This window comes from Cnephaeus nilssonii (assembly GCF_951640355.1).
Source record: "Cnephaeus nilssonii genome assembly, chromosome: 6".
Taxonomy (NCBI): domain Eukaryota; kingdom Metazoa; phylum Chordata; class Mammalia; order Chiroptera; family Vespertilionidae; genus Cnephaeus; species Cnephaeus nilssonii.
Window position 1 is genome coordinate 24,111,523 of NC_137077.1, and position 27,556 is coordinate 24,139,078.

The 27,556-nt window shown below is 43.8% G+C and overlaps 1 protein-coding gene across 1 annotated transcript; it reads right to left on the bottom strand.

The window, feature by feature from the left end:
• Nucleotides 1–4,548: 4,548 nt before the first annotated feature.
• Nucleotides 4,549–25,616, bottom strand: HEBP1 (heme binding protein 1). Its single transcript, XM_079774141.1, has 4 exons — nucleotides 25,439–25,616; nucleotides 18,950–19,088; nucleotides 17,057–17,237; nucleotides 4,549–5,107 (listed from the first exon to the last, which is right to left on the bottom strand). The coding sequence occupies exons 1-4, from the start codon at nucleotides 25,514–25,516 to the stop codon at nucleotides 4,936–4,938; spliced, it is 570 nt and encodes a 189-aa protein (XP_079630267.1). The 5' UTR covers nucleotides 25,517–25,616; the 3' UTR covers nucleotides 4,549–4,935.
• Between the last annotated feature and the right edge of the window lie 1,940 nt (nucleotides 25,617–27,556).

Sequence of the window (27,556 nt, forward strand, 5' to 3'; positions counted from 1 at the left end):
TCTTTATCCTCTAGGGGTGATGTGGGGACCGTAAAACACAGAGAAAGGGGGGTGTGACTGGAGAGATCAGGGAAGAATTCAAAGACTCTGGGGGTGGGACTTGAGGGATGGGTAGAGGATGGACAGGCAGGCATGAGGGGATTCAAGGTGTGGGAGCAGTGTGAGCAAAGGCTTGGAGTGGGGAGGTGAGGAGTGCCTTAGGGGAACAAGCATTTATTCTCGTGATACTAGAGGAAAAGGAACCCAGGAGGGAGGATGAAACATGATAAGAGAAGAGGCTGGGATTTGAGCCCACTCATAAAATGAGTTTTTGATGAAAGTCTAATTAATTCATTGCCAGGGAAAACTTAATTCATGTTCTACCTGAAGTTTGATTATGAGGTAGGTCTTCACAGCCCACATCAATTCCTACCACACCTTCAGTCTGCTCTGGAATTCCTACTTGACATGAATTGATTCTTGATTCTGCATTTCTGGATATTGCTTGGGTGTTTCCCCAAATTCCTAGAATGATGGTTGCTATAGAAACAAAATATTTCTAAAGAAAAAACACACACACTAGAACTAGTCAAGAATAACAGATTCTAAGGCAAAATCCATGGCATTCACCCAAATAAATACCCATCAATGTGGCATGCTGTGAAGCTTTAATTACTGTGCTCAAAGATCAAAGTGCCATTACTCAAGAGTGGAGAAGCCAAATGTAAATGAGGGAGGTCTTCCTTAAACAAGTGGTGACCAACTCCCTGAGCTCAGCCAAGGGTTCCACAGTGTTTATACACACAATCACCTGGTGGCCCTTAAACACTCACAGGCGCAGGACAATGTGGTATTGTGCTGCGCTGCATGCAGGACAACAGTTTACTGGGTGTTGCTTACAAAATGTACAAGGGGATTAATGTCACTGGAAGATGGCTTCGGGCAGAAGGCGGAGCATCCTTATATAAGTAGTTCCAGAGAGGCTGCAGCATTAAGCCTGTCATCCTGAGCACTAACCCCAGAGCATAGTCTGGATATTTGTTAATATCTGTACTCTACTGCTGATTGTTTTCCAACTTAATTATACAACAATCTAAAAAACGGGCCATATGCTCTACTCCAGACTCTGGGGAGAGGAGGAGTGAGATGGGACCACAGGGTGGTCTTTTTATCAACATTTATTTTGGGAAAGCTATTGACAAAAGAATGGGTTGGAGTAAGGGAGAGAGATTGCTTTACTGGTCCATCGATTGGCAATTAGCAAACCTGGTCTCTGTGGTTCTGTTTTTCATTGTTGAATCCAGAAAGAGGATAAACAACTTATTTCCTTAGCTCCTGTCCCTCTTTTTTTAAAATCCTACCCAAGGATATTTTTTCCATTGGTTTTTAGAGAGTGGAAGGGAGGGGGAAAGACAGAGAGAAACATCAATGTGAGAGAGACACATCAACTGGTTGCCTCCCACACATGCTCAAGCCTGCAACTGAGGTATGTGTCCTTGACTAGAATCAAACCTGGGACCCTTCCGTCTGTGGGCCAACACTCTATCCATTGAGCCAAACTGGCTAGGGCCCCTCTTTTTTCTTAATCACTATATCCACACTATCCAGTCAACCCTATGTCCTCACTGTGGGGGAGGGGACTGACAACCACTTCCTTTTTCACCTTGAGAATGTACCACTGTTTTGGATTTTCCTTCCTTCCTTCCTTCCTTCCTTCCTTCCTTCCTTCCTTCCTTCCTTCCTCCCTCCCTCCCTCCCTCCCTCCCTCCCTCCCTCCCTTCCTTCCTTCCTTCCTTCCTTCCTTCCTTCCTTCCTTCCTTCCTTCCTTCCTTCCTTCCTTTCTTTTTTAATATTTTTAAAATTGATTTTAGAGAGAGAGGAAGGGAAAGGGAGAGAGATAGAGATAGAAACATCCATGAGAGAGAGAAACATTGATAGGCTGCCTCCTGCATGCTCCCTACTGGGGATCTAGCCTGCAACCCAGCATGTACCCTGACAGGGAATTGAACGAATCAGTAACCTCTTATGCATAGGACGATGCTCAATCCACTGAGCCACACTGGCTGGGCTGTTTTGGATTTTCATAGAGGGAGAGAGGAGAGATGGGGGGAGCAGGAGACACTGGGAAGAGAGAGTATTCGGTGCTCCTGATCCATTTGCATTGGCTTAGAAGTTAAAATGTAGAACTGAAACCTTTAAGATTCTGTGCAATCCGGCCTCAGCCAGTCTCTCCAGCTGTCCCCCAATTCTCACCTTCCAAACTCTTGAGTCAAGGTGTACATACCTACTCACAGTCCCATTGCAGAAATCACTGTAGATTAACTGCCCGACAGCCATTCTGAATATCATTCACCTTTGCTGCTCCCCACTGGGGAGGCTGGAAAACCAAACACATACACTTTCCCATCTCCACTGCAGTGTCAGTTCTAGACTATTAGAGGTAAATGGAAATCTTCTGGGAACTCTTTTGTTTCTTCAAAAAATGAGACAGATGCAACTGGTACAGCTTTTCCTCCTCTCTCCTTTTCCCTGACTTGAATGAACATGGATGAGATGGCAGGAGCTGCACCAGCCATCCTGCAGCCATGAGGGAAAGAGGAAGGCAAGTGCAGAGATGTAATCATGTATCCACTAAATCTACCTCTAGATTTCTTGCTATGCAAGAAAATAAGACCTTAGTAGGTTAAGCTACTGTTGGCTCAGTTTCCTGTTACAGTTTAATTCATACCTAAATGATATATGACCCCGAGCTGGGTGCTGGGGGTATAATGAAGAAGAAAGCAGGTATGGGGCTCATTCTTATCAAACATAATCAGTGTGAGGCACAGAAAAAAAGGAAAGAAACAAGTCCAAAAATTACCAAGGGTGGTTTGCGTTATGACATAAAAAAGTAATGCTATAACAGAGAACTCTAAGGGGGACCCACTTTAGATCAGGGGTCATGAAAAGTCTCTTGGAGGAGGGAGGAGGTAAAGTTAGGACCTGTAGGATGAGAAGACCTTGCCATTCACAAAGGAAGTAAAAAGGGTTTCAGGCAAACTTAACAGCTAGTGCAAAGGCCAAAAGAGCTAAGTGCGCTCAAGGAAGTACAAGCTCACTGCGGCTGGAGGATAGTAAGGGAGAGATTTGAAAGACAGGAATTGGAGAGGTGGTCAGGGGCCAAAGCACACAGGCCTGGCAGGTCATAAAATGGAGTTTGTCTTTTAGTCTGAGGGCAAAGTGAGTTTTTAAGCTAAGATCCCTCTGGATATTGGGTAGAAAATGGAGCGAAGGGAGAGGAGAGTGGAGATGTGGCGAGCAGTCAGGAGGCCGCTGCAGGAGTCCAGGGAAGAGAGATGGTGACGTGTCCTAGGATGGTGGCAGTGGAGATAAACTGGAGATCATTGAGGACTTGCTTCCTAGCACCTCATGATGGAGTTTAACACTCGCTGGGCACCTCTTCCTTTTTAATGTTCTGATTTCCTCCTGTACCACTGGTTGTTTCTTTTAGATCATTGGCAGGCTCTTTTCCTCAGTTCTCCTCTAACTATTGGGGTTCCTCCCGATTCTTCCCTCGGCTCTCTTCTCTGTTTACTCCATACAGGGTCCATAATTCATGCACTCTGTCTGTATATTGCTGATATCACCCATATATCTTTAGATGAGGTTTCTCTTTTTAGCAGCAGACATACTTCCAGCTGCCCACAAGATAGCGTCACTCAGATGAACCACAGGCCTACATACCCTCTGTGGACACTGTTCCCCAGTCAACCTGCTTCTTGCCTGTGCTTCCTACTCAGAGAGTGGCAGCCCCATCCTGGGCACTTTGACCCCTGCTCCCTTATCTCACTCACTGCTGCTCACCAGGTCCTGCTGATCCTATTTCTCTCTCCAAACTGTCCACTTCTCCCCATCCCCACGCCATGACCCTAATGGAGGCCTCCATCACCTTTTACTTAGAATCCTGTGATTGGCCTCCCTGCCTCCTGTCCCATCTACTTCCAACCCATTTTCCCCATTGAAGACAGGATTTTCCTTCTTACACATGAAGATACCATGTTCCTGCTCAAAGCCATCGACTTGTCATTTTTCTTAGGATAAAATTCAAACTCCTTGACATGACCTAAGGCTCCTGAGGCTGCATTTTTGGCCCCGAGTCTGGTGCATGTCCTCCTCCTACCCCAGGATCTTTGGGTTTACATTCGGAAGGATTTTGGAATTCTAAATATCGGATTCCTGCCACAGTAAACACCATCAGTAATACTCATAACTGTATTACCTACTAGTATAAGATGGTAAAAATCATTTTTTATTTTTCAATGGCAGTTTACTTTCAATATTGTTTTCTACTGGTTTCAGATGTACAGCATAGTGATTAGACAATCATATACTTTACAAAGTGTTTCCCCCAATGTTTCCAATACCCACCGGCATTATACATAGTTATTATAATATTGTTGACTATATTCCCTATGCTGTCCTTTTACATCCCCGTGACTACTTTGTAACTACAAATTTGTACTTAATCCCTTCCTTTTTCACCCAGCCCTCCAATCCCTTCCCCTCTGGCAACCACGGATTGTAGAATCTTGAAATAATTATACTTGGATTTGTCTTAGCTATTTAAGTCAAATAACTTTATTTTTTGTTTCTTTTTAGACAAAGCTCTTATAAGAATCACAGGTTAAAGATCACACACAAATTACATTCCCCCCTCAATCACAGAAATACAGATTCGATAATTTTAAAATATCAATTATCCCAGATAGCTGGGAAAATGCTGCTGGGGCCTCTCTCCGCTGTATTTCCCACCACGAGGAAAAGAGCCCTCGTGTAGTGAACATGCTTATTTCAGAAAATCGGCAGTAACCGGCTTTGAAGGAAAGTCGGTTGAGCTGAAGTTGCAGTTCGAAGCCCCTCCTGCCCGTCCAGTGAGTGGACCCAGCACACATCCCCGAAGTGCTGGCTCTGAACGACTCATGTCTTCACCAGCCAGACCTCATTGCGACGTCCATAGGGCTTCATAGGCGGGTCGTACCCAGTGCAGAAGTAGATGTCACTCCGGTAGGTCGCTGTGCCCTCCAGGGCGGTGCGTAGCTGGGCGGCTTGGGCTACGTAGTCGGCTTCCTTGGCATAACCCCCAAACTGCCTGAGGGTACAAGAGCAAGGGGCTGGTTAAGAAAGGACGTGGCCTCCGAGAGAGGGGGATCTTTCAAAAAAGGTCACGCACCACACTTATTATGACAATCACATGATGATGGTGAGATTGTGAACTTCCTAGATGACTGGATTTGAGCTTTCTGAGCCTCAGATCCTCATTTATAAAAGTGGGATATGTTTTCGTTTTCCTCCAAGGTTTTTATGGGCATTAAGTGCAATGATGGATGTGAAAAACGCTAATGCAGAGCCTGAAACAGAGCAGTTCCATAGGAAATGTGAGCTTCCCCTTCCCTCTCGGAAATTTCCCCGAGATGGCCGGCTGACCTTCTGCCCCAAGGCACACCCTTTTCTCTAGCTCCCTCTACTGCCCAGGGGCTCCTCTTCTGGGCCTCTATCTCCAGCCGGGGAAGGAGGAAGGATGAAGGGGAGTCAGGGTGCGGCTGCAGGTAACGTTTCTCCCACAGCAGAGCAGTTTTCTAATGAGTGAGCCCCTCGCGGCAGTGAGAAGCAGCAGCCAGCTTTGTTCAAAAACGGAGCTGCCAAAGGCAGGGACCTGAGGAAGCTTGGAGGGCCCCTCGGCAAGCTTTAAGCATGCCAGAAGAAAGAAATGGCTTCTAATAAATCCCTTCCCCTGCTCAAATCACGAAAGCCTTCTTTTCCTAGTAAATAAAGAGACTTTCCCTAAATCAGGCTTTTCTCCTGATGGCAGAAGGTGGGAACAGGAAAGCAATAAAGCCTCTCTTTTCGAGATTATTATTCTCTCCTTACGTCATCTGCCTACGCTCCAAAATTCATCCTGTGGCCTACCCTAAATATACCACCCTAAGTCTGTGTTGCCCTAAAATCTTTATGAGAGTCAAAATCATTCCCATTCCTAATGAGCTTTATGACTCAGAAGTCTGAATCCGCATCAGGCCAAGATTAGGCCAAATACATTATTTTTGGTGGGGTTCTCTGACTCACGCTTTGCTCTTTTATAAGTGGTTAGTCATGCTCCACAAGCATTCAGCACGTTGATTACAGGGCTATTGATGTGAAAACACCCAGGATTTCATCTTTAAGAGATTGGTTATTATAATGTCTAGACAACAGCTACAGAACGTGGACAGAGCTGAGGCCAATTGGGAATAGAGGAGGCTTGGCTCTTCATATATATCGAAGGAAAATTATGAGGCAGGAAAGAAGTTGAGCTCTAGCTTCACTGAGGCTCAAATGAGAGGAAACTGGATTAGTAGACAGAGGATGGACGTGAAGGAAGTATTTTTCTGGCAATAAAAGCCTGCGCTGAGGCTGAGAACCATCTGTCTGAAAATAATCAGATGCTGGATGTGGGAGCAGGTGTTGAGTGTTCTCTGTAGCCCCTCTCATGCTGTGATACTAAATTGTTCTCTTGTGAAAATGGATGGTGTTGGCTCTTTAAGCTACTGGTTTTGGGAAACATCCGAAGGAGTGGTTCTCAACTGTCTTCATTTGTCAGTTGGAGGCAAAATGGCTAGTTGTGTGCTCAGCTCCTGCCTCAGCTACTTCCTAGCTCATGTGCTTGGGCAAATGCTTTAATTTCTCTAATCTTCGGTCTGTAATCTGATAAATAGGGAGGATAGCATCAATCTTCGAAGGCTGTTGTAAAGCTTAAAGGAGGAAAGACTATGCAAGCTGCTCAGCCCAGTGCCTTTCACAGGGTAAGCTCCTGTTACAGGAAAATGTAGCCATTATTGTTATTTCATAATTTGCTCAGAACAACGATTCAATCCCCTGACTCTGGAGGTGAGGGACATGATGTTCATTCACAGTAGTATATGACACAGGAAGAGAGCCTAATAATAAAGAACAAACTCCATTAGCAACCTCACCTTCTCAATTAGATCTAATCTCAAAACGCTGTTTAATCTTACAAACCTTCTTCCCTTCCTCTTTCTTCTTCCTTTGATCATTTTCTTTACTCATCGTGTTCATAGCTTATGGTCTGAGTTCCCTGTTAGAATACAGGCTCCACGAAGGCAAGGATCTTTGTCACTTTTTGTTCACTGGTATATCCTGAGCACCTAACACACTGCCTGACACATATTAGACTCCTGGGTAGATGAACCATTCTGGGATAAACAATGGAAGTTACTGTCTTCAGGTTGACAGACCTAAAGATGGTAGCACTTAAGTCTGCTTGCCTCCATGTTCACATATAATAAACACTGGAAGTACATATTGAGGGGACAGTAGAGGGAATTAAAACAGGAGACGTGGATTGACTGGAGGTACATTGTGAAGGGTCTTGAATGCCATGCTAAGGATATTGAACCCTCCCCTAGATGCAAAGGTAGACTTATAAAGGGGAAAATATGATCAGATTGTACTTTGGACTGATACTTTTGGTGGCAGTGGAGGGATAGGAGAAATGGAGTCACTGGAGGCCAGGAACAGCCAACTATGAGATGACAGAGGCCTGGACAAAGGCAAATTTGAAAGGTGTCTGGATGGGTGGGAACTGGGGGGATGGAAAGAGGGGAGTTGGGCAGGGCTTCCAATTAAGCCTCTGGATGGATTGATGCCACTAGCCAGATTAGGGGTTCTAGGCTGAACAGTCACTTTGGAAGGAGGGTTAATAATCTGGTTTGTGGCATGCTGATATGAAGTTGCCACGGTAAAATACATTCATGCAACAATTATTATGTACCTAAGTATGTGGCAGGCACTGTGAAAATCTCCTTAGATTTGGGGAAGAACTGGAGTCAGAGCTATCGATTTGGGAAATAGATGAGAGAAATGTGGGAGTCACCAATGAGGAGGTGCTAGTTATAATCGTGGTAAGGAGGGAGACCAGGCATAGATGGTGAGCAAACAGAATCAGTAAACTGCTTTTGGGAATCCTAGTCCCCAAGTGGTGGGAAGACTGAGGACTTGGCCAAGGACCCCGAGAAGTTGTCTGAGAGGTACAAGGAGATTGGCAGAGAGTGAAACAAAGAATGCCATCATTTGGGGTTTCCTAAGTTCATTATTGGAAAAAACATCCCAACTGTTTATATTTACCCTCTGGTGGACTGAGATGCTGGTAATGAGCATAAAAATGTCACTATTGCTTCATCCTGGGAGCCTTCTACTAGAAACAAGCAAAGCTAGGTGGGCTATGGAACAGATGCTTGTGTTCCCCTTCCTGCCAATCTAACCATGTCACAGAAGTGCAGGAACAAGCCAGAGGACCAAACCCTACCAGGCACGTAACCCTGATAAATGCAGGAAGCCCAGCTCTGGCTGCCTCGTTTGTGTTCTGGGACGAGCTACCTCATTCCTCCCCGTCTCAGCTTCCAAGCTGTACTTGGAGGGTAACAACACAGTGCCCACAGCTTTCCAAATTCACCCGCATGTGTGAGTATGAGTTAAGGCATGCTCGTAAAGTGCCTTGAGCTTCTCAAAGGAAATAAACATGAAGTCTATACATTATTTTTGTAAGCCTATTAACAAGTCTCTAAGTCTCCATCTTCAAAGAAGCTCTCCTGGGGGCACTGTATTTTATCTCACCCAGCATCAGAGCTCAGCATTCCTAACAAAGACTTTTTTTTGGTTACCATGGGAACCAAGGAGCTAACACCTGTCTTGGATTCCAGAAACACAAAAGACACTGACTAAAAAGGGCTGGGAGAGTTGGAGGTAGAGTGGAGGGAGGAGATGATGGCAGGCTCAAGGATGCAAAAGATCCTAATGTGTTGTCTTTCAGGGAGTGTCTGCTGCAGGCAGGCAGTGGGGAAGAAAGAAAAATAAAATGACTCTAAGCCTGACCATCCAACTTGGTTTAAAACTTTAACAATTAACAAGTCAGCAGAGATTTGTGGAGAGTCTGATGTGCATGTAGCTCTGTGCCAGACCAAAGAAATGTAGGACTAGCAGCTGACAATCTCATGTTAACAGAAAGAGGCTTAACACCATAACACATGTCCTTCTATCAAGTTGAATCAAGCTTAGTGAGCTGAGCATCACTGAGCACAAAGCACAAGCTAGATACCACAGAGCTGTAAAGATGATAAAGACGTCTTTTCGCCCTCGTGAGGTCTAACTAGTGGCTGGGACAGAAAGACATAAAGATGATACAGGGCAGAAGGCACTAGAATGGAGTTTTGTAAAAGGCACAAACAGAATGGTGGGCAATAGGAAATGATCTGACTTTGACTATGAAGGGAAGGCATTTTGAAAGATGAGACATTAAGCAGCTATTATTGAGTATCTCTTCTTAATGCTAACAATAAAGAATATGACAACAATTCCTGTCCTCTCAGAGCTTCCAATAAGAAGAGACTGGGGAGAACATTTGAGAGGAGCTGGGTGAGTGTGAGTGGAAATGGACACTGTATGTGTGTTTGGGGGGCTGTTGGGAAGTGGGGGTGAGATGCTCTGAGATCAGGTGGACAGTGGAATGGGGCTATGTGTGGAGGGCAGTAAATGCCACAACAAAGCATTTTTACTAGGCTTCCCTGCCGGGTCAAGCATTTGGGGACCCAATCCAAAGTTCTCCCATTCCCCTACTCATGGCAAAGGAGCATTTTATGACTAGCTTGGCCTTGGTCCCAGCCTTAATGTGTGCTTGGGTCAGAGGCAGGCCGAGGCCCACAACCAGAGCTGAGCAGCAGGGGGAAGTAGTGTGATCGGTCCTGTGCTTCCAGCTGCCGTGATCAAAGGACACCTTAGAAAGGGCAGAGGTGGAAGAACTAGAAATAATCAGGAGGCCATGGTAGTAGTGTAGACAACAGGTGATGAAGACCTGTGGCAGTGTGGATGGAAGGAAGGACCAGCTAGGAGGTGACTAGAACTTGGCCAATAATTAGGTGAAGGAGTCAGGATGACATTTGAACAGGGTGGGTAGGAGGATGGAGGGGACCTTCAGTAAGATGGGGATCAGGTTTGGGGAGGAAAGCTGAGTTCCATCTCAGACATGTTGATGTGGAAGATGGCTGAGGAGGTAGATTTGATGATACCTCCTGGTAAGCAGGAATGTAAGGCTGGTGCTTGGGAGAAAATGGTAGACTTGGGCTCATCCACCCAGAAATGTCATCATTTATAAAAGACTGGTGGGAGAATTGATGAGTTGGGGGTGATTAATTTAAATTCTAGGCGATTAGGTTTTAGAAATAGCATCTTATCACTGACAGGACTCTTGGAGGTGAGGTAGGCTTACGTATCAGAGGTACTCAGTAAACATTTGTCAAATTGAACCAAACTTCCCACTTAGTACAAATATTACATAGCATAATTGTCATATGTCTGTCCAGATGGTACTTGAATTCCTCCAGGGCAAGGACTTATTGCCTCATCATCTGTCCATTTTACTGATAGATACCTTATGCCAGAATGTTTTTAGTTTTGAATGGAAATATGCTTTCCTATAATTTCAATCCACAGATACCAGTTCTTACCACTGAAACAACACAGTCCTGAAATATCTTGAGACATTTGTTTCTTTTGTGATGTTTCTCCCACTTCAAGGAGCAGTCCCTTTGCTTGGGACCTAAAACAATTCCTGGTATGTAAAAAATGAATATGTGATTTTTAAAAATGAATGAATGTGTAAATGCCCTCACCTTAGTCTTCACGATAAGTTCAAGAATAATAAGACATTCAAGGGAGACGGACAGAGGTCAGGTTGGAGTGTTACTGATAAAAGGGCAGCAAGTGATACTATGGAAGGGGACTAAGATCTTTAAGGAAGAAGAAAAAAATAGAGAAATGCAGGGAAGACAAGACAAGACCCTGGACCCTCACAACAATGCACCATACATTCTATTTTATAGGTTAGAAAGCCCAAAGTTATAAAACTCAATTATTAGAGTTGAGGTTTGAACTCAAGTGTATCTGCAGTAACTTGACCTTTTTGTTGTTAATTCAAAGAAAACTAATCTCAGAGGGAGGTGAAGTCAAGAAGTAGAGAACATTTCCTGAGTGTTTACCTCGCATCTAGCATTGTGTAGGCATTTACAGGTATCATATTCCATCCTCACAACAACCCCATTTTACAGATGAGAAACTGAGGCACAAAGAGGCTTAATACCAAGCAAAAAAGTTGTAGCCATTAAGTGGTAGAGCTGGGACTAGAGGACAGGTTGCCCTGACAATGATCTCCATGTGTCCAACCCTTTCCTTTATACTCAGACATTTCATTAAAACCATGAAAGTTTCATTAAAACTATCAGAACTCTGCTGCTGTTAGTCTCTCTTGAGAACCCAGTGCTGAAATGAGTAGAGGAGGCTGAGCTTTAACCTAAGTGGTCTTTACAGACAACAGAGGGAGGGCAGTATGGTGGGATGTGGCCACTCATCTGAGTGTAAGGATAATTCTATGGTCTTTTGTGAAAATGAAAAATATTCTGATAGTGTTATTTTTTCATAGCCTTCTATTCATTTTAAAGCACTTGTAATGAATACTGTGAATGGACATCCTTCACAAGGTCATAGAACAGGAAGACTGAATTCAGGACACCAGATTTGCCTTTTAGAACGAATTTTGTCATCTAATGGTGTATTTGAAATAGGGCTTTTACCATCTACTACCTCATTCACTCTGCCTTCCACCCTAAGGTACTCTTAAATGCACATGTGACTGTGCAGCGACATCAAGTGGCTAGTTGAGGAATTACTGTATGCCAACTTAAGACTGTAGGTTAGGTTAAAAAAAATTCACTGAGCCAGGCTACACACCATATTTGTTACTTTCATCTGTTTAGATTTCAGAGAATTGAAAGGAAACTTCCACAGACCTGGCTTTAATAGTACCTTTTAATAGATACCTTTTCCCGCCATAAGAAACCAGGGTTCCTTAGCGAAATGGCTAATTCCAGCTGTAGAACAAGAAATGTCAAGGTGTGCTTGAAACATACCAGAGGGCAACACTACTTCACCTCTGGAGGCTGCTAAGGAATGAAATCATCATTCTGAAAACTGATTAACAAAGAAAAGGTATCAAGCTAAAGAGAAGGCATCTTGCTTTTTCTCTCCGACTCTATCTCATGGGAACTAAATAGGAGATAAGGGGAAATTTTTCTTTATCAAAGGACTCCAGCTAATAAACGAAGAAGGAAAAAAGAAGACATTATTATTTTAAAATCTCTGGTGAGACAAGGCATCTAGGTAAGAGTGAGCTCTATCACTAACATCACAAAAACAGAGGCAATCAGATATTATGAGCCAGTGTGGAGGAATACAACACCACCAGTGAAGTATCCTGGCTAAAACCTGAATCTAATCATGCCTCTAGTTCCAACTAGTAATTTACAGGCAACGCAGGGGACAGAGGGACATGTTAAAAAGGCAACCAGCAGAATTCAGACCATGAAAAACAATAGGACGAACGATCCATAAACAGCAGGAAAAAATGAAAAGGTATTATGGTGAGAAAAGCTACAGATGAATAAAAATGTAAAAGGTGTACCAACCAATTGAAATGGATGGATCTTATTTGGATCCAGATTTAAACAAACTAAAAACAAATGAGATATGGGAGCAATCTGAACACTGGATGATTTATATTGTTATAACATTAATGAATGACTGCTAAAATTTAGGAGTAATAAGTTAGCCTGATTATTTAAGAGTCTTCAGCAGTCACACTGAAATATTTACAAATGAAATAATACAATATCTGAAATTTACCTAAAACTGACCCAGAGTAGAGACTGGGTGGAAGTTGTGAAGGTACACATGACACAGAACTGGCCTTGAGTTAATTATGATTGAAGGTGAGTGATGGGTGCATAGGGTTTCATAATCTTATTCCTGCTATCTTGTTATTAGTTGGGAAGTTTCCATACTAAAAAGTTAAAGACAAATGAAAAAAAATCATACCAACTCATTATCCTGGGTCTGGTCATACATATGATTAACAAGGGTGAGGAACATCCGGTCCCTGGGATGTATAAGGCCCACAAAATCATTTGGTCTTGCCCTGCCAAGGCATTAAGGGTGAGTTAATTAAATGTTTGACCAAATATAGCAGGCTAGTTTCTAAGTTGATCATTTTGTATGGCCTGCAAATGATGTTATAAATATCCAAATGGCCCTTGGCAGGAAAAAGGTTCCCCACCCCTGAATTAGAAACTAGGCCCACCTGCTTAGAATCTAATGTGAACAAATTTAATCATCAACCTCATTCCTTATGGAATAAAAAGGGAAAGAATTATTACTGAGACCTATTAGAGGTCATAAACATTAAGTAACTTATAAATAGCATCTTAGTAAATACTGAAAGATACTCTTTAACAATGATCCTACGAGGTAGATGATAGTATCAGTACCTAACGGATGGGAAAGTAAGTCTTAAAAACTTCCCAAGCATCATCCTGGAATTCAAACTATAATAAAATATAACTGTTCATTATATTGCACCAGGCTGCCTCCCAAGACACAGGAAAGAGAATGGAGAAGAGGAGCAGGAACTAGGGTGAGACAGTTGAGACACCTAGTGTGTAAGATTTAAGGAGGTACTCACTCTCAGTGCCAATCCTGTGATTGGACAACTGTGAGAGTGAGTGCCTCCTTAAATCTTGCATCACAGGTGCCTCACTTCCCCACCCTAGTCCCTGTACTGGAAAGATATTCTTTAATTAGAGTTTACTTTCTCTGCAGCCTCTATAGTGAAGGCTGGAGAGTCTGAATGAAGATTGGAGTAGAAGAGTTGGGGGTCTCCATTTATTGCTGCCCAGCTGTAGTACACTCAGTGTCCTCTGGGGGGACCTGGGTCTCCTGGTCTAACTGCCCAGTTCAGCCACGCTCAACAGTATCAGTATGCATCCTCTACAGAGAAAACTGCACCCTCGGGTGTAGAGTTGGAGCAAGTCTGCCAAATAACTAAGTTTGGAGGCCCCCCAGCGAGTGGACTAAAACTGTCCAGTGCAAGACTAATTGTATATTTATTTTTCATGAGGTTGCTCTATGGTAACTAGTGGTGAAACTCCTGGTGTCTGCCTATACATGGTTGGGTACCCATCACACTGTAAGATTTTAACAAATAGTTACTGATTATCTAGAAAAGACTTGGTTTCTAAGGGGAGGTTGGGGTCCAAAGAATAAGAGCATGCAACCATTTGCACCTGTTATTCACTACAGTCACGGGAACATGGCCACAAATGAGGACCTGGAAACAGGACGAGGATGAAAATCGGATGCATGTGTGCTCTGCTCAAAGGACCACAGATCATGAACCACCAAGAGCTCTGGCATATACTCCCTGCCCTTGCAGCATTTAGGGAAGTGTGAGGTAAAAATGAGGTATCCCAGCCTTATGCCTCCTATGAATTTATGACCCCAAACTACAGCTTGGCTTAGCTTTTTTCTGAGTCTCCCAGAACCTTGTTGTGGCTAATGTTCAGCTTAAACTGAAGGGATATTCTCTATAGTCAAGTCAATTGTCAACTGACAAAGGTATTCATTCAGATACAATGCAAACGTTTGTGTGCTGTAGGCTGAGGGAAGTGAGAAATTGTTTAGACTTAGTATTTCTTACTTAATCAACAATCTAAATTTAGAAAGTTAGACTAAGAAAGAATCCCATTTACAATTGCATCGAAAAGAATAAAATCTAGAAATAAATTTAACTAAGGAGGTGAAAGATCTGTACACTGAAAACTATAAGACATTAATTAAAGAAATTGAAGAAGAAACAAATAAATTGAAAGATAATCCATGCTCATAGATTGTAAGAATATCGTTAAAATGTCCATACTACCCAAGCAATCTACAGATTAATGCAATCCCTTTCAAAACCCCAATTTTCACAGAAATGGAAAAACAATCTTAAAATTGGTATGGAATCATAAAAGACCCTAAGTAGCCAAATAAATCTTCAAAAAAGAAGAACAAAACTGGAGGTATCACATATTTCCTGACTTCAAACGATATTACAAACCTATTGTAATCAAAACAATATGGTATTGGCATAAAAATAGATACATAGATCAATGAAATAAAATAGAGAACCCAGAAATAAATCCATGCATATATGGTCAACTATTTACAATAAAGGAGTAAAAACTATACAATGAGGATGGGATAGTTTCTTCAATAAATGATGTTGGGAAAACTGGACAGCCACATACAAAAGATTGAAACTGGACCCCTATCTTACACCATATACAAAAATCAACTTAAAGATATTAAAGACTCAAACATACGACCTGAAATGTAAAGTTCCTAGGAGAAAACAGGTGGTAAGCTTCTTGACATCAGTGTGGCAATGGTTATATTTGACAGCAAAAACAAAGGAAACAAAAGCAAAAATAAACAAGTGGGACTACATTAGACTAAATAGCTTCTGCACAGCAAAAAACCCCACAAAACCATCAACAAAATGAAAAGGCAACCTACCAAATGGGAGGAAATATTTGCAAATCTGATAAGGGTTTAATTTGGTAAGAGCCAAATCTGAGGAGAGGTTAAATCTGATAAGGGGCAAGCCTGAAAAGGAGTAATATTTGCAATTCTGATAAGGGGTTAATATCCAAATATAGGGTGTCCCCCAAAAAATACACACTTTGAATAATGATAAAGGCAGTGTGTATTAAAATATATTTCATTTTCAAAATTGAGCTATCAGCTGTTAAAGTGTGTAATAGTATACAATTTTTGGAACACATGTATATAAAAAACTCAATAGCAAAAAAAAGCCAATCTGATTAAAAAAAGGGCAGAGGATCTGAATAGACATTTTGCCAAAAAAGATATGCAAAAGGCCAAAAGGTATGTAAAAAGGTGCTCAATATCACTAATCATCAGGGAAATACAAATCAAAGCCACAATGGGATATGACCTCACACCTATTAGGATGGCTATTATCCAAAAGACAAGAAATAACAAGCATTGAGGATGTGAAGAAAAGGGAACTCTTGTGCACTGTTGGTGGGTATATAAATTGGTGCAACCACTGTGGAAAATGGTATGGAGAGTCCTCAAAAAATTAAAAATAGAACTTTAGCATGATCCAACAATTCCATGTATGAGTATATATCCCAAGGATATAAAATTACTACCTTGAAGAGATATCTGAATCCCCATGTACAATGCAGCATCTATATATATAAAAGGCTAATATGCAAAGTGTCCCCTCGGAGTTCGATTGGGGCACCAGGAGTTCAATCACTCACTATGACGTGTGATGACCACCAGACGGTGGCACGAAGTGAAGGAAGGCCCCACCAGCAGCCGGGGAAGGGAGGCACCGGCCGGCAGCCAGAAGGCCCTGATCGGCCCTGATTGCCGGCCAGGCCTAGGGACCCTACCCATGCACAAATTTCGTGCACCAGGCCTCTAATTTATAATAGCCAAGATCTGGAAATAACCTAAGTATCCATCTACTGATAAATGGATAAAGAAGACGTGGTATATCTATAAAATGGAATATCATTCAGCCACAAAAAAGAAGAAAATCTTGCCATTTGTGACAACATGGGTAGATCTCGAGAGTATTAGGCTAAATGAAATAGGTCAGATAGAGAAAGACAAATACTGTATGATCTCACTTATATGTGGAATTAAAAAAAAGAAAAAGAACTCATAGATACACAGAACATATTGGTAGTTGACAGATAAGGGGGAGGGGCAGAGAAATGGGCAAAGGTGGTGAAAGGGTACAAACTCCCAGCTGTAAGATAAATTAGTTCTGGGGATGTAATGTACAGTAAGGTGACTACAGTTAACAATACTGTATTGTATATTTGAAAGTTACTAAGAGAGTAGACCTTAAAGGTTCTCATTTCAAGAAAAAAAAAATCGTAACTATATCAGGTGATGGACGATAACTAAACTTATTGTGGTAATCATTTATCAAAGAATTGTGTGTACATCTTAAAGTAATACAATGTTATATGTCAATTATATTTCAGTAGAGCTGGAAAAAATATAGATGTAATGCAAATGGTCACTGCGGATGATTCAAGCACCCCCTTGGAAGCATAAAGAATGGTCTCCTTACATGGAATAGACAGTGATGCTTTCCCTCTCCTCGATCTTAATGCTGTTGTCACTGGGAACGGGCGGGTTGCTCTGAAACTGGTTTGGAATCCGGAACCAGACTTTGATTTTCTTCTGTAGGGAGCCATCGTCACTGGGGAACACGGCAAAGGAAATGGGGACTGTCATCCCCATCCCAATTCCTGCAAACAGAAAAGCCCACGGAGTGAGGTAGGATTGAGAGACAGGACTTGCTCAGCCCTGTGAAAATTTGCTAGTCTCCTTCTCCTTCCGTGACAATATTTTCTGGTCACAAAATTAATAATAAACACTTGAGGCATCAAAAAAATATGGGGGCACACTTCATATACACAAAATACCTCCAATTTGCATATATTGGAAGTAGGGGCGTAGTAATTCAACTCCCTTAGAAAAAATTATTTAGTAATATATATCAAAACTGTAAATATTATCAGTACTTAATTACTTCCTATCTAAATGTCAGTTTTAAGGAAATACCCAAAATACGGAAAAGGCTATTAGTAATAGGATATTCATTGCAGCGGAATTTATAACTGTGAGAAACTTGGAGCCATATAAATAGGCTCAAAATAGGAATATGTCCTAATAAACTATAGGCACATGATGCAGTACAATGTAGCTAGTAATAATTATGCTGAAGAAGACTATTTCACAACAGTGGAAAATAGTGATGAAATAAGTAACAGAAGCAGGATATACGATTACACAAACACTATGATTATATTTAAAAAGCCTATTAAAGAGCCCTAAAGAAATACATTCAAAAGACAACAATGATTGTCCTAGAAAAGATGGATGAAGGGTGCTGTTTTGTGATTTTCCAGATTTTCTTTAATGAGTTTTATAATTTTTACACATATTTTCTTATAAAATATGTTATGCTAATGTTAAGAAGAAAAAGATTTCTTCTTGACCTCCTACGGGTCAGCTTATTGTTCAAAGCCTGATTACTATGGTCCTAGTAAATATAGCTAAGGTTAATACCAGTTTCTAGCCTTCTAAATGATCAGCTTGAGAACTACCCTAAAAATTTACCATGCCATCTCTTTTTTCACCTTGCTTTCTGACACATTTTAAGTTTTCAGTGATTCCAAAGTATAGTCCAAATTAGAGAGTTTAATAATTAAATTCATATTTAAATGTGGTTTACATGCTAACAGGTCCGTGGAAACTTCAGGCCTATCATTTTAAAGTAGAAAGGTAGCCCATACCAACTGCCCACTCTTTAGGAGTGGGACAGCTTTAGAATCCTCAGACCCTTCCATTGTCAGGGATCTGCCATAGTCATCACTCACTGACTCTCAGGACTCCTCAGACTCTGAGCTACCAGGGGGCTGACTGGAGATTTCCATTCTGGGAGTTAAGATCTCAAGCCAGAGGCTGGCCCTCTCTTTGTGGCTTGACTTACCGTGGGCACACTTCACCGAGTTCACCAATCCAAAGACATGACAAGCACAGTACGGTTAAAACACAACAACAAACCACCCTGGCTGGCTCAGTTGGTTGAACGTCATCCAGTGCATGGAAAGGTGGCTGGTTCGATTTTGGTCAGGGTACATGCCCAGGTTACGGGCTCAATCCCTGGTAGGGGTGCATGCGGGAGGCAACTGGTCAATGTTTCTCTCCTTCTCCCTCTCCCTTTCTCTCTCTCAAAATCAATAGAAACATTGAAAAAATCAACCAAACCAACCTAAAACAGGTATATACCGAGTAAGCGGTTGGCTGGGCAGAGGTCAGTGCAGCAAGTTCACATGTCACTGAAACAGGTAGTGACAGGTGCACTGTGGCCCCTCCCTGTGTTTTCCACTAATGAAGTGAAGACCTTGCAAGGCTCGCCTCTGAGACCAAAGCCACATCCTTCAGGGACACTCACCCTTGTCATTGGTGCCTCCCACATACTTCATGACTTTGGGCATTGCTTCCCGTAGAGCCTCATCCACAGGCTTATCTGTCACTTCCACTGTGGCAAACTTCCCACCTTCACAGGTCCTTTCCTCATAGGACACTTCTTCCTACAGACAGAGAATACACAGTGCTTATGAGATAGATGGGAGCAATCTGTGATGACGTTAGAAACAGAAATAATCCAGTTACAGGAGGCACAGCTGCTAAGAAACTTTCCATAACAAGCCTGGGTCTGTCCACAGGGTAGAAGAAATAGCCTGAATATAAAGGGCCATGAGAAATAGATTCTGGGACTTCTTACGATGTAGAGACAGCAGAAAAAACTTCATGCAATCAGTATTCTTAGAGTGGTAAGAGAAGACACTGCTTCCGATACCACCCTGAACATCTCCAGAATGCTGTAAAAAATAGAATGTTCAGAGCTCAAAGAGCCCTTGGAAATGAAAAATACAACAGAAATTTAAAAATTCTGTAGAAAGGTTGGATGATTAAGTTGAAGGAAATCTTACAATGGAGAAACAAGTTCTCACTGGAGAAAGCTAGCAGGATCTTTTCTTCTTTTATTCATTCAGCCAACAACTATGGAACATGTACTATGTGCTGAGCCCTATGCCCAGGTGCTACAAAACAGAAATAAAAGATATGATTTCTGATCTCATGAGAGGCACGGTCTAATAGAAGTAGCCAGGAAACAGATTATAATATGATGACATGTTTAAGGGGAGAGGAGTGTAAGTGCAGTGTGGGAACACAGAAGAGAGTTACTTAGGTTAGTTTAGGAGGCATGGGTGGGTGTGTTTATGTGTCTGGGTAGGTTATGCTGACTTTGAGGTGCTTACAGATCATCCCACTGGACATTCAGTCACTGCTGCATTGATTCATTGAGTAAACATTTATTGAAAACCTCTGCTAGGTGCTACATATTTAGAGTTCAATATGACAGAGGCAGTCTAGTTGGGTGGTGAGAAGAATTACATAATTGTTATACAATGTCGTAAATGCTCTGATAGTTTAGGGAGGGCAATTCTAGAGAGTAGGCACCACAGGGTGCTGGACAGTCAGGGCAGGGCAAGAGAGGAGGCCAGAGGTCTGGCTGGGGCCGGAACCTGAAGAACTTGTAGGCTGTCATGGGGAGTTGGGTTTGTGACTATCAGTCCAATGATGGTGATCTGACAGCAAGTCAGTTTCATCTACCCCAAATTAGTTCAACTGATTTTTGTGTGATCTAAATATAGAATTTTGCAAGTGTGCCTGAATCTTGAGTTCTGGGGAATAGTATAGGTGATCTGTGCTCTTAGCCTGTTCCCCAGAAAGGCTGCCAAGGAAGCAATCCAGTTTGGTGCAGAGAGCCAATGGCCCCATGAAAAGTCAACCATCCTTTAAGGCTTAACTCAACCTCTTCTTCCTAAGTGATCCTTCCTTCCTATGAACTCCAAAGGTAGATAACTCTAGGACTAGAAGGGCCCTTCCACATCTGTCCGTTCACCTGCCTCCTGCTATAAATGAGCAAACTGTCCATTGTGCAGCTGGACACGCAGGTCTGGAGCTCAGCAGGCGACTGGCATAGGGATAGGAATTTGGAAGTCATCAGCATAAAGGGTATCTAAAGCTGCGATGAGGATGAGATTGCCCAGAGAACATTTATGGAGCATTGTATATAAATCCAATCATGTCAATTAATCCCCTGTCTACAAGCCTTCATTCACCAAGTTCTTATGGCCCAGGGACCACCTAGCTTCTACCTGCCTTGCCAGCTACACCCAGAGCACCTCTTCACTGGCCTTCTGCTATCTCTTTAAATGCCATGGTCATTCCTGCCTCAGGGCCTCTGTATCTGTTGCTTCCTCTGCCTGGAGTATTCGTTCCTGTCTCTGCCCCTACTCATCTAAAAGTCACTTCCTCAGAGAGGGTCCTTATTAAAAACAGCTTCCCAATGATATTTTTATAGGCCATTGTACTTTCACAACACAACACTTATTGTAATTATAACTGAATGATAATGTTGTTAACCTCTGCCTGCAACCATAAGCCAGCCTCATGGAGTCAGGGGATTGTCTGTCTTGTTTATCACTGTATCTCTTAACACCTAAGCACTACGTCTGGCACATAGTAGGCACGCTATTTGTGGGAAAGAAGGCTGTGGAGTGCAATCTAGTTTTTACTCTAATGATAAGGGATACAATAGCCATAGCTGGGTGGAGAGATGAGAACCTTGTCTAGTTATATTTATCCTAAAGAGAAGCTGGTTACAATGTCTTAAGGTGGTTCTATGGCAGCTAGTCCCTGTTTTCACAGCCTCTGTGTCCATAACCTCTCATTGGACTCACTGGATCTCAGAAAATTTAGGTTTGAGAAATTGATATTATAAAACTACTAGAGGCCCGGTGCACAAAATTCATGCCCCGGGGGATGGGGTGAGGTCCCCTTAGCCCAGCCTGAACCCTCTCCAATCCAGGATCCCTTGGGGGATGTCTGACTGCTGGTTAAGGCCTGATCCTGGGGATCGGGCCTAAATCAGCAGTTGGACATCCCTCTCACTATCCAGGACCACTGGCTCCTAATCGCTCACCTGCCTGCCTGCCTGGTTGTCCCTAACTGCCCCCTGCTGCCAGCCTGATCACCCCTCACTGCCTCTGCGTGCTGGCCTGGTCGCCCCTAACTGCCGCCCCCGCTGCCGGCCAGGTTGCCCCCAACTGCCCCCTCCCTGCTGGCCTGGTTGCTCCTAACTGCTTCCCTCCCCCCGCCATCTTGGCCACCCCTTACTGCCTTCCCTGCTGGCCTGGTTGCCTCCAACTGCCCCACACCCAGCCAGCCTAGTCACCCCTCACTGCCCCCCCTGCCAGCCTGATCACCCCCAACTGTACCCCCCCGCCGGCCTGGTCGCCCCTAACTGCACCCCCCCACCAGCCTGGTCGCCCCTAACTGCGTCCGCCCACTGGCCTGGTCGCCTCTGACTGCCCCCCCTGCTGGCCTGGTTGCCCCCAACTACCCTGCCCCCCCTCCCGGCCTGGTCGCTCCACACAGCCTGCTGTTCAGTCGTTTGGTTGTCCCTCACTAACCCCCCTGGTGGTCTGGTCGCCCCACGCAGCCTGCTTGTTTAGTTGTTTGACTGTCCCTCACTAACCCCTCTGCTGCCTGGTCATAGGCAGCCATCTTGTGAGGGCATGAGGGTCAATTTGCATATTATCTCTTTATTATATAGGATTTTAGTTCTTCAGGGAGCTAAATTTAAATAGAGTTCTCTATTTTTGCAGAAAATAAAGCGGCTAAGTTAATACAGTTAACACATTTGATTTTTCAAGTCTAATATCTTTAAGTGCATTTCCTTGTTACATGGAACATGAGAATAGTCCTTCTCCACTCTGTATTCAGCTAGCTCATGCTCCCAATTGATTACTAGATGAGGATTTTGGCCTGTAGCCACAAACACCAATTTTCAACATTCATTGGGAACCCTGGTCAAGTTCAAGTCCCAGACAGAGACCTTACAAGAATGCTTCTTGGTATGGGATTTGCAAGGTCCTCTGCAGGGTCAGTTTTTTCCCTTGTCACATGCTGATTTTGGAAGCTAACTTTCTCATTATAAGAAAATATTAATCATCATCATCATCATCATCATCATCAACCTAACTGAGTACTGTCTATGTGTCAGGTATTATTTTAAACATTTTACCTGGATTCATTCATTCAATCCCTCCAGCAACCCTGTGAGGAAGTTAGTTTTTTTAATCTTTATTTTCAGATGAAACAGGAGCACAAGAGGTTAAGTAAGTAATGTGCCCAAGTTATAGTGGGCAAGTGGTGGAGCCAGGATTCAAACCCAGGCAGTCGGGTCCCAACCAGTGTACACAGGCTGGACACAAATCCCATAAAGATGTCAGTTATTAATATCAGTCTGCTCTGAGCATCCCCAAGGCCCACCCAACCCAACCCAACACAGAGACCATGCGTCCTCCTCCCTCCCTGAGCAATGCAGAAGGCACATGATAAGGTCTGTAGCGCCTGGGCCTCCCCTAAGGGTGCATGGAATCAGTCTTGAACATCTGGTGAGCCCAAACTCAAGTTACATGGGACACATCATGTGCCACCCATGTGCCCAGGAGAGTGGTCAACAGTTTCTCACTCAGACTCTTTCCAGGGTAAGAGATAATTTCAGGGAGAGGCTCTTTTCAAAATAATAATACCTTGGATTTTCATATATATATGTATATATATATGTACATACTACTATATACTGTATATTGATATGTTTGACAAGTTTACAAGTATCTGAATATTTAATTGTTACACAGATATTATCATTCTCATAATTGTGGAATTTTAGGATTCAGAGTGGTTAAGAGGTTAAGTAACTTTCCTATAAAATTACCTGAAAAACTAAAAGGAAGCTAACAGTTACCACCCTCCACCAAATGCTAGGTAGTGTGTTGAAAAACTTATAATTGGTTATCTCATTTAAATTTCAAAACAATCTTATAAGATATGACATTATTTTCTCTCATGATTAGCTTTAGAGAGGTTAAGAAAGTTGCCTGTGACCACACAGCTAGTAAGAGTGGAAATGAGGTGAGTTCTGACATAATGATATTACCACCTTGGCAGGGTATATTAGGTTACAAAATATTTTCATGTTTTTAAAATTTTTAATATTTATAGTAACTCTGGAATCAGATGGGAAGGGCATTTGTATACCTATTCTACAACTACAGAATCTGAGGTTCATTCAGGTTAAATGATTTGCTTCGGCCTGGTGACAATATCCCATATTGCCCCATATGCCCATCAGATGCTGAGGGAAGATGCTTTTCAGGCAGCCGCATTTATCCTTAGAGGCATCAAATCAGGGGCAGGTGATGCTGTATCAATAAACGTCAAACAGAAAGCAGAAACTACTGGAGTATTTTTAACAGAGGCATCTTAATTCAAGGACTTGATTTCACAGGTAATAAAGGACTGAGATACCTAACAGTGGACAGTGAGGCAATCCAGAGGTCAGTAAGCGCCTTAGTAGAGGTAGGAGGATTATCTGTTACCTGAATTCAGGTACCTGGATCACTTGGTGGAAGCTAGAACCATGGTGACTTGTCTAGCAAGAGCCACAGAGAAGCTCCTTGTGCCAGAAATATGACAGGGTGGACAAGGAGAGGGAGAAATACCCTGGCTTCTCCCTTCCTCAGGCCCTCTCATCTCCCACTAGTGCCTCCCACTGGGCGAACCTCGATGGGAGCGAGCTGACACTGCAGCCTGGGAAACAGCCCACAGGGGTCAGCCCCCACTCCACGAGCAGACACAGAGAGCGGAACAGGAAACGGGTGAGGAAGGGATCTGAGGGCAAACAGGCAGCAGACCAGCCCAGACCATCGGCCTGCATTTGCATTGTCTGTTAACCCAAACAGACCAAGTGAGCCAGACTCCACTACAGAAAGAAAAGCTCTCTGAGAGCTGATGGTAACATGTGGATTCCTCAAGTGTTAGAGCCAACAGGGACCCTAGAGATCCCTAGGCTGAGTTCACAGGCGTTTGAATGTCCCCCTTGTTCAGGGCTAAACTGCTCATCCTATAGCTGAGGAGACAAATACAGACAGGTGAAGTGACAGCCTCTGGCTCTGGCTGCTTGGAGAATCCAGAATCCAGTTGAGTGCTTTTGTGTGAGGATCACCGTACTAGGCACCAGAACTTGGCCCCCAGACAACACAGTCCTTGAACAAACGAGGCACTGCGTTGGAAGCTGAGTATACAGCCACTAAGGGCACAAAGTAAGGAAATGATCATCTAATGGCAGACTCCTTTGTTTTGAGGGGGCAGTCCTATTTGCCTGTGTTAGCAGTGATGTCAGTCTCAGGGGAACACAGCAATTACGCCCTACTCACTCATCCTGTATTCTAGGCACCCAACTCTGGGAGTCCCGCGGGCCAACAGCCGTTTTACTGGGCCTTTGCACAGGCGTTCTCCTTTCTGTGAACTCTTGCACATTCCTGAGGCCCAGCTGACCACACTTCCTCCACAGAAGGCTCATCCTCACCCCCAGGTGGAATGATTGCTTCTCCCCTGTGCTCCGGCCTTGCACATTTACCTCTATCTTGTCCTTAAGCATGTGTCTTAAGGACAGCAGTTTTTCAGTCCTTTCTGCCACGGAGAGTTTCTCAGCAAACCAAAGTTCAGAATGTTTAGATGCATTCAACAGGCGCTGTCCACCTCACCCAGCTGGGATTCTCCCCGCCAATCAACCTTGCCGGTGTGTGTCCACTCCTCGCAGCAGAGCCCTGAGCCCCGCTGCACCGGACCTCTCCCTTCCCTCCTTCCCAGTCCGAGTGCTGGGCAATGGAGGGCCGTGCCCAAGGCAGAAGCCATGACGCGCAATCCGGGGCACATTTCTGTCCCACCGGCCCCTCAGAACCCGCTCCAACCCCTTCAGGGTGCGCGGGGCGCAGCCCCCCTGCAAACCCTGCGGGCCTACCTTGTCCCCTTTGCTCAGGACCTGCCAAGGCCACGTCTCTACGCTCCCGAACAACGAGTTCTTGATCATGCCGAACATGGTGTCGCCGGCGGCAATCGGGACACACGAGCGGACGTGGGGTGGCGGGGGCAACTGGGTGACCGGTGCAAACTAGCTCGGCAGCGTGTAAGGGGGCGGGAGGGCGGGGCGCCTCGGGCTCCGCCCGCGGAACAGCGCTTGGTGGGGCGACCCCGCGCACTGGGCGGGGAAGAGGCGGGAAGAGCCGCGCTCCGCCTCTGCCTGGAATTCCTCCAGGTCCTGGGGAAGTCCCCCAGGCCGCCTCCTCGGCGGAGTCTGACTGGTTTGTGGGATGTCTGTCTGCAAACTGATTGTCTCCCCCCATCCTCCCTTAAAGGATTTAGGCAGGGGCGGTGTAGAACTTCCTACCTCTCCCGCCCCCCATCCTCTGTCCACCGCTGTGGCCTCTCTCATGTACCTGGGCGCCAAACTTGGAGGGCACCCCTCTCCTCCCCGGCCCCCCTACTCCATTCCTTGCGTGCTTTTCTGAGCCTCCACCCTAAGGCTCGGTCCCGGGCCTGTACTGAGCTGTCCAGGTTCACAGTCTTGTTAGTCACCGCCCCCTCCCCCCTCCCCCCGCCCCAGACATCTGACTGCCACATCTCCACTGACAGATACCCTTAGTTTGTCACTCTCCCCCGACCCCCCTTCTGGACGATTGAAAAAGCATCTTAACTAGCTCTCTACTTACCAGTATTTTCCCTCTAATCTGTTTTAGTCACAGATTCTACATTAATTTTCCAAAGCATGGCTTTGCTCATGCACTCCTTCTATTCTAAATCTTCTAAACAATGCCATTACCATTCACTGAGTGCCTACTCTCCCTGCCAAGTATTTTGCAAATATTATTTCTACTCACACAACTAAACATAAATATTTTACTACTAGGGAGGAACTCGAAGGTCAAAATAATTAAGTGACTTTCCCAAGGTCAAAAACCAGTGTGTGGTTTGGCCAGGATTTGAATCTCACTCTGGTGTCAATGTCCATCACGCTTTTATTGCACATTGTCACCCCACCTGCTACCTGTCCACATATATCCTCTGTATATTCCTGACTCTGTGCCACACTGATGCCTCCATAGGACATCTTCCCCCTCTGATCCACCCCTTGGAATCTGACTTCTCTGAAAATACAACTTTTATTGTGCCTCCAGGAACACTGAGTCAGATCCTTCTGTCTGAACTCGTGCTATTTTGTTTATTCTTCTCACAGGCAGCTCTGAACCAATGCTGAGGGACTTCCTGCTGTACCCGCATCTGAAGAGAGGGAACACTGAACTTGAGCCAGGCAGTGAGAATCAATAATGCTGATACTGATGACCTCTAGTTTTGTGGTAACAGATATTAACTTAATTAACTGCATACAAAAAAGGTTTACTTTTTGACAAATAGATATTTGCTGATTGCTATAAAATAAATGGCCATTTAGTTATTTTATATTTTCTTGACTCTAAGATGCCATTGATTATAAGAGACACTGTATTTTATGTGCCACCAAGAAAAAAACACAAATGCTACCAAGTAAACTATGACATTCAATTGATTTGAAAGCATCCAGAGACCTCAAAGTGTGAACTGGCATACAGCTTACAATTCATAAGATTGTTTGTTGCTTTGTAAGAGTTCCTGAGTATTTTTTCTGCTCACAGCCACATCGTCTCCTTTACAGACTAATCTCTTAAAGGGCAAAGATGTATTTTCCTTTAGCTTTGAACTCACTCGCCACACCTAGGAGTTGCTTAATAACTGCGGAATGATTAACAAGACTTTTTGATATTAGATCTAATTACCTATTTTAGTTACTGAACTAGGTACAGTGAAATGGGCCTATTACTCAGCATAGTCAAGTAGCAAAAGCATTTGGGAATCAGAAGACATTGGGTCAGAAGATCTGGATTGCAACCTGACTCTGTTCTACTGTGACTAGTGTCTTTTCTGCAAATTTCCTAACCTCTGCAGGCCTCATTTTCTACATCTGCAATATTGGGGTAATAAGGTCACCTAACAGTGCTGTTGGGAGGATTAAAGGAGCTCAGGAACTTAAAAGCCCTCTGTATAC

Coding starts and splice junctions, on each gene's coding strand:
- HEBP1 (XM_079774141.1), bottom strand. CDS start 25,516: ATGTTCGGCATGATCAAGAACTCGTTGTTCGGGAGCGTAGAGACGTGG. Junction 19,089..25,438: donor TCCTGAGCAAAGGGGACAAG/GTAGGCCCGCAG, acceptor CTCTGTCTGTAG/GAAGAAGTGTCCTATGAGGA. Junction 5,108..17,056: donor AGCATCACTGTCTATTCCAT/GTAAGGAGACCA, acceptor TTGTACCCTCAG/GCAGTTTGGGGGTTATGCCA.